We start from the raw sequence: 7,138 nt of genomic DNA, 5'->3' as shown, positions 1-7,138 counted from the left end.
TTACATTTCAGTGATGACGTATTTTTGTAGGCCGACCCGGAAGTAAGCTGCGCATGGGTTCCCTCCCTCTCACTGAAGAACTGAGCCTTTCCCTCGTGGCTGTGGATCGGATGTGGGAGATGAAGACCGAGTTTACTGAAGAGAAAAAAGACAGGTTAAAGCAGGGGGGTCAAACTCAATTTCATCTCGGGCCACATCAGCATTATTGTTGCACTCAAAGGGCCGGTTGTAACTTTAAGACTATATAAAAATACATAAATATTTAATATATATAAAATAATGTATTATATTACATGATTGCCTCTGCATTGGATTATTATCAGATAGGGTACTACGTCTGAAAGCAGAAGTCAAGGGCAAATAATTGCAAGTCTCTTCAGTGAGAATGTAACAAAATTATTTAAAAAGAAAAGCAAAATTCTGAAGAAAAAAAAAAGAGTAACATTTTGAGAAAAAAAAAGTCAAATTCTGAGAAAAATGCATGTTTTGAAAAAAAAAACGTCAAATTCTGAGGAAAAAGTCAAATGAGAGATGCATTGTGGGACATGTAGTTTATGGGCAACGTGCTTCTGTAAATCGCCATGTAACCGTATAATAAACAAATTATATTCTTTCTGAGCTCTTGCGGGGCCACAGAAAATGAAGTCGCGGGCCGGATTTGGCCCCCGGGCCTTGAGTTTGACACCCCTGGGTTAAAGGGAGAATCTGAGTGGAGGAGGATGTTAAGAGCGGTGTGAAAGAGCAGTCAAAGCTCAGATCTTGACGTGAACCTCTGATTAAAAGGAAATGTCTGCTAACGGGAGCATTTGATCTGAACTGCTGCTGCTCCGTCTTGAGGGGATTCAAAATGAAAGAGAACATTTCCAAAGCATCCCTTACTATTTAAGTGTCCGCAGATCAAGGAACTTCTCTTTTACATCCAGGACCACATCTGTTGCTTTAGTGTCTGGTAGTTTGATTTTCACCTAAGAGTGGGAAAAAAGTCAGCATCATTAATATTGTACACAGTTTGATCTTCATGGGGAAAGAAAACAAAATTCTACCTATGTAACGTTGTCTAAATCATATTCTCACTATTGTTTATCATTACTTAAACTATCTAAGGTTGTTACATTACTGTCATTTATTTTCTTGATCTGTTTTGGTGGAGAAAAAAATAGATTTTCATTGTTTTTATTTAACTCTGATCAGATTTTCCAAACAGTTACACTTACTCTGTCTTGTTGTGCAGCTTAACAGTTTAATTGTAGGCCCCTTAACACTTTTTATACCCTGCATTAAGTTTCAATATGTTTATTAGTTTTTGAGTCTGAAATGATATATTTCTTATAATGAATTATCCAACACTACCCCACCCTTGGCAATGGGAGAGCCTGTAGCCTGATAATGTGTCTCCTGCTGCTGACCCCGAATACATCCTTGAAAGCTTTTTTATGTTTCGTGTCAAAATAAGGACATTGAGTATAAAAAATAGATAAATTACCAGCATTGATTCACAGCACATGGAGGATGGGTCTTTTCCATTCAAGCCAAGGAAGATATCCTCTGTTCCGACACTCTGCTTCAGGATTATTTCATACCTGAACACAAAGGCAATACACACATAAATGTAACAACTCTGCAGCTCATCCAGAATGCAGCGGCTCGTCTGGTCTTCAACCTTCCTAAATGTTCCCACACCACTCCGCTCCTCCGCTCCCTTCACTGGCTTCCAGTAACTGCTAGAATCCACTTCAAGACACTGGTACTTGCGTACCATGCTGCGAATGGATCTGGCCCTTCCTACATCCAGGACATGGTTGAACTGTACACCCCAGCACGTGCACTCCGCTCTGCATCGGCCAAACGGCTCGCTGCACCCGCACTGCGAGGGGGGTCCAAGTTCCCATCAGCATGATACATACTTATATGATTCTGTTTTCTTCAAGTTTGTATCTTCTTGGTCAAATGCACTTATTGTAAGTCTCTTTGGATAAAAGCGTCAGCTAAATGCAATATAATATAATGTAATGTAACATCACATTAGATGGAGAGGGAACATTCATATATTCAACCTTTATCACTTTAGTCATCATTGATTGTATTTATTTTTTATAAAAAACTAAGAAAGACACATACTAACAGAAGCGAGGCAATGCCATTACAATATTCAAAAAGCCATTCAAATATTTTGATTATAATTTAATAAATAGGTTTGGAAATAAGGATGCAAAATAAAATATAGTTATGAAGACCTAGAACTTAATAATTAGGGTAAATAATTTGTAGGATAAAAATATAATTATTTAAATGAAAAACGAAATACATTTATCAAAACAATTACGAGTACAGTTCCAGAGGTTTAAACATTTTTTGGGGTTGTTTTTAAGCTGGTGCTGTCTACATTTTGTTTCATGTTCACTTAAATCAAAAGCAGTACAAGGGTAATGACCAAGGCAAGTATAAAGTAATACTACAATAAAGTTTAGAATAAAGAATGGAGGTCATCTTAATGCATTGGATGGTTGGGCCTTTTGGTTTTAAGGTTGAATTAAACTAAAGAAGAATGAGGAAAGGTGTAATCCTTGTGAGGGTTTTGCCAGTGTGTGTCCCCTTTAAAGCAAGGGTGTGTTTTTCTTCTGCCTTGCAGTCTTACTCAGGCTGCGGGCGCGGGTCATTATCGTCTTCATACTGGCAGCCCTCAGCCACCTCTTCCTCGCTCCAGATATCTTTGCTGTTCTTCTTCACATAGGCAGTAGACACTAAATACACAGAGAATAAATACACATGAGCAAATGTAGGTTGTACATTTCATCAAGACACATGAGTAAGTATAATGAGGTTGGTGCTCATTTTTAGAAGTTAAGTGTAAGAAGAAATATTAAGCATTACCTTCTTTATCTGTTTTGGATGGGGGACCAACTTGTCCAGGACCAAGCCGGGCACAAGCGTTGATATTCTGTTGAAAAATAATTGATATTATCGTAAGCAAACAGGGAGTTTGAGACTCAGCTTGATTAGATTACACATTTTTGTAATTCACTCTAATGGATATAAGTCTTTGGTTTCAGATAACATTTTCCTCTGCCATGAGTAACAATTCATGAGATAAAAAAAAAAAAAAATGAGTTGGGCGGGACAGTTTGGATGAAAGACAGAGGATATAATGATCTCTCAAAGATAAGCAGACAGAAAGAGGAAAACATTTGCATGCATTAGGCTAATTCAGTCATTATAAGGCAGTTATTAGACAAAAAAACTACAAATGAACACCATTCACTAACTAGCAAAGTTTTCTGAAAAACATCACTTTTTTTGTATTGAATATTCTTCATATGAAGGCTGAGTGACCTAAATTAACTTTTAAACCTGGGCAGACTAAATCAAGAGTGGACAATATCTTACTTTACAGTCTTCATCATCTTCATCCTCCTGCTGGGTTGATAACAAGTTGGACAGAGCCTGTAGGTGCTGCAGCGATGATGCTCCAGCAAACTCCATTCAGAAGAAAAACAAGTTACTTTTGGCTTATTGTTTCTTAGAAGAAATTCACGACCACTCCCTCGAAACAGAAACAGGTCAAATAGTTTAAGAAATATCCTTAAAAAAGAGTTGTATATGTAAATGTAGCTTTTCCCATTAGTGATCGTGTGGACTGTTGCTTTTGTTGACGCTTGTTCCGTTTCCATGAAGACGACCGGGCTGCCATCAGGCTGCCATGGGAACAGTGACGTCAGATTAACGGAAAAGGAAATTAAATTTGTAGTTTTTTAGGGTGTTTTAAAACAAAACTCTTTATTGCGACAACAACAAAAATACTTGAAAAAATACCATCTCAAAGTGTTATTCATTATCAGAATATAATTACTGCTTTATTAACGTGTTGTAGAACTTTATTATTACCTTTAAAGTATGCTGTGGAGCTAATATTCATATTTGTATAGGATATGCTGTACATAACAACAGGTAGCCTAGTTACATCTATAACAAATGCAGAATACAAGATCATGTTTGATATTTAAAAAGTTAATCTGCACAATAGCTGATAATTAATTGAAATTCAGCAAAATATAAATATAGTACAATTACAATACAACTAACAAATTGGACTCAAGAATAATCTCAGAATAACATTAGTCCCTATATTCGACCACTAAATACTTCTTAAAACAGTCAAATAATAACATATATTGTAATGTGTATGCATATAAATAAAACCAGTCCAGCATACTTTTAAATAGCTTTACATTGATGTTGTGCTTTCAAGCATAATAAACGCGTTTGTCACCAAACTACTGAAAGGTGGCGTTATTATCGCTTCGAGTATGAACAAGGTCCCTCCTGAGACACCATAGAGATTGCATGGCACGCGGGGATCATGTTGAAGGTGACAAGCAGTGCAATGCCGGGACCTGTGAGTTTATTATTCCCGACCCCCGTCTTTGCTGCCTCCCGTGACGGGGATCCACAGCCGTCCGCCCCCTCACTCCTCCGGGACGAACTGTCTCTGTACACCGCTCCTCCTCCTCTGCAGAAGCCCCTAAATGTGCTGCCTGAAGCGGGTCAGCTGGAGCAGAGTGCCGCCACCCTTCGGGAGTTCACGGAGCCATACACGGGGTGGTGCAAGGACACCTACAGCACAATTCAACCCAAAGTTCATAGCGTGGTCCAGTGTGGGAGCGACACCTATGCCTATTTGAAGGACCCACCAAAGGACTTCTATCCCCGGGCAGGAGTAGTCGGCTTCACCGGTGTCCTGGGGCTGTTCCTTGCCCGGGGCTCCAGGATTAAAAGGTTTATGTTACCGGCGGGCCTGATGACGGTGAGCGCCTCCATGTATTACCCGGAGAAAGCTGCGACCATCGTAAAGTCAACCGGAGACTCCGTGTATGACCGGGCTGTGCAGAGCTACGCTGCCCTGGAGAAGATGGTGAATCCTCAAAGTAAATCTGGAAAAGACTCAGAAACTAAACCCTGAAGGGCCAAAGTGTGATTCTGCAACAACTCAGCAATACGAAATCACCCTGAGGATCCAAGTGTGATTCTGCAACAACTCAGCAATCAGAAATCACCCTGAGGATTGTAGTGTGATTATGCAATAAAAAAAAAATCAGCCTTTTCCTGATATTGTAGATTGGCTGCACAGACAGGCTCTAATTTGTGTGACTTCCTCATGCCCACTATTTGCACTAAGATTCACATGTAACTCAGGCCGGGCATGGCCTGTCACAAGGGCTTTGCAACTTGAATAATCAACGTATGCTTCTGATTTGAATGTATATTTATGTAGTGAAATATTAAAAATCTAGTCTCTTATGTTTGACGTCTTCAGACATTTCTTGGTTACTGACCTCCATGCGTTACATACAATCATTCAAAAAATACAATAAACTTTGAGAATGAGTTGCTTATTTTTTCAGGCAAACGTGTCAAACATTTCTTATAATATCCTCCTTGGACCCAGCCCATTGAAAATGTCCACTACTCTATCAATCTCTGATGTACTGTACAGATGACATCCAGGTCTTTCCAGTAATATGTCATTGGTTAAAATTGCATGCTGGGAAGTTCCTCTTTCTTGTCATCCAAAATGGCTGGCATACCAAAAACAAAATTGTATAGAAGCAGGAGAAGTCAAATATTGTTGAATAATTATTATTTTTAACATGAAAATCCCACATGTTCTTGTTTCTTAACATGTGAGGAACTATATAATTAGTTCTGAAAGCAATTAAATAATTCAAGTTTTGAAATAACAGCTCTTTTATAAATGTCCATTCTAGTGGACGTCAGGAGTCGGACCGTCTTCATGGACTTAATGACTCAATATTGTTGCAGGAGACGGAACTGAAGCAGACATTTTCTGTACCAGATAGTTCAGGGAGATTCAGATGTTNTTATGGATGAACCTTTGCATTACCAATAAAAAAACATCACATTATAAGAAACAATGCTTAATAAAAAACATATTTTTTTACTCTTGGAATAAAAGGAGACATGTAGAAAACAGCATTAAAATGTCTCCTTTTATTCCAAGAGTAAAAAAATATGTTTTTTATTAAGCATTGTTTCTTATAATGTGATGTTTTTTTATTGGTAATGCAAAGGTTCATCCATAATTCTTTTGGCTGATACCTTATTTATTGTGAATGGTATCATCATATGAAGCTGCTATTGCAAACTGATTTTGAAAAGTGGGCCTATGAGGGGAAAGCCGTACATTAAAGAATAGTTTTAAAATCAGCCATTTAATACAATATTTACATGCATGCGTGTTTATTTAGAAATGATTGAGTCGTTTTCATTAGGAAGATGTCCTCTGAATTGGGCTACTGAGACGAGTCCTGCATTCAAAAGGTTACTCAAGTAAAAGTAGAAAAGTACTCGCATCAACATATATTTAAAGTACCAAACGTTAAATAACTCATTATGCAGTATATATATAATATATTATATGTTTTGATTATAACTATTGATCTTTAAAGTGTTATCAAAGCTGGTAAAAGTGCAGCTAGTTTGAATGAGTTTGTATACTGCAGGGTAGCTTGTGAATTTACTCCAGGTGGAACTAAAGTCTGATTTAAGAGTTGATTATATTTCACATCATTAATCCAAATCTGTAAAGTAACTAAAAGTACAAAATGAATGTAGTGGAGTAAAAGTACATGATTTACCTCTGAATTATAGTGGAGAAGAAGTACAAAGTAGCAACAAATGAAATAATCAAGTAAGTTAAGTCCCTCAAACGTGTACTTAGGCACAGTACTTCAGTACTTAGTTTCTTACACCACTGCTTATAACAGAGTATTCCAACACTCTGACCATCTACTCTAACTAAAAGGTCACCTATTTTACTGTTTTTCATCAATATATTATAGGTCTCAGATATATACAAAACATGTCTCTGAAGTGTTTGGCTCCAAACACCAAACAGATCATTGCAGCATCCCATAATCCCCTCTGTTTTAGCCCTGTTTTAAAAGAGCTGATTCTCTGTCTGTTACTTTAAATGAAAATAAGGAGCCCCTCCCCACGCCCCTCTGAGAGATATTTGGTTACAAATAACACAATCCTCTAGTCTAGGACAGGGGATCCCAACCTCTCTTCCCAAGAGCCCCCCCCAAGTGACTCCTGTTGGAAGTTGCGTCCCCCCCCCCCC

The 7,138-nt window shown here is 38.0% G+C and overlaps 2 protein-coding genes across 2 annotated transcripts in view; one reads left to right on the top strand and one right to left on the bottom strand.

The window, feature by feature from the left end:
* The window catches only part of dnaaf6 (dynein axonemal assembly factor 6), a gene marked incomplete at its 3' end in the record, with an annotated part of 5,291 nt that extends 1,599 nt beyond the window's left edge, over positions 1-3,692 (bottom strand). The window contains exons 1-6 of the mRNA XM_010774820.1: positions 3,385-3,692; positions 2,872-2,938; positions 2,636-2,741; positions 1,484-1,580; positions 880-965; positions 54-135 (exon numbers count right to left, since the gene is read on the bottom strand). Of these exons, the coding sequence (XP_010773122.1) occupies positions 54-135; positions 880-965; positions 1,484-1,580; positions 2,636-2,741; positions 2,872-2,938; positions 3,385-3,480 (534 nt within the window). The remainder of the gene's footprint in view (positions 1-53; positions 136-879; positions 966-1,483; positions 1,581-2,635; positions 2,742-2,871; positions 2,939-3,384) is intronic.
* Positions 3,693-4,275: 583 nt separating this feature from the next.
* Positions 4,276-5,295, top strand: LOC104948614 (apolipoprotein O-like). Its single transcript, XM_010774818.1, has one exon. The coding sequence runs from the start codon at positions 4,358-4,360 to the stop codon at positions 4,955-4,957; it is 600 nt and encodes a 199-aa protein (XP_010773120.1). The 5' UTR covers positions 4,276-4,357; the 3' UTR covers positions 4,958-5,295.
* The last annotated feature ends 1,843 nt before the right edge of the window (positions 5,296-7,138 follow it).

The sequence above is a fragment of the Notothenia coriiceps genome, unplaced genomic scaffold (genome assembly GCF_000735185.1).
Source record: "Notothenia coriiceps isolate Sejong01 unplaced genomic scaffold, NC01 NC01_scaffold00014676, whole genome shotgun sequence".
Classification (NCBI taxonomy): Eukaryota; Metazoa; Chordata; class Actinopteri; order Perciformes; family Nototheniidae; genus Notothenia; species Notothenia coriiceps.
This window is presented reverse-complemented; position numbering and strand designations above follow the sequence as displayed.

What these genes read in the sequence shown, in the direction of transcription:
- LOC104948614 (XM_010774818.1), top strand. Translation starts at nt 4,358, where the DNA reads ATGTTGAAGGTGACAAGCAGTGCAATGCCGGGACCTGTGAGTTTATTA.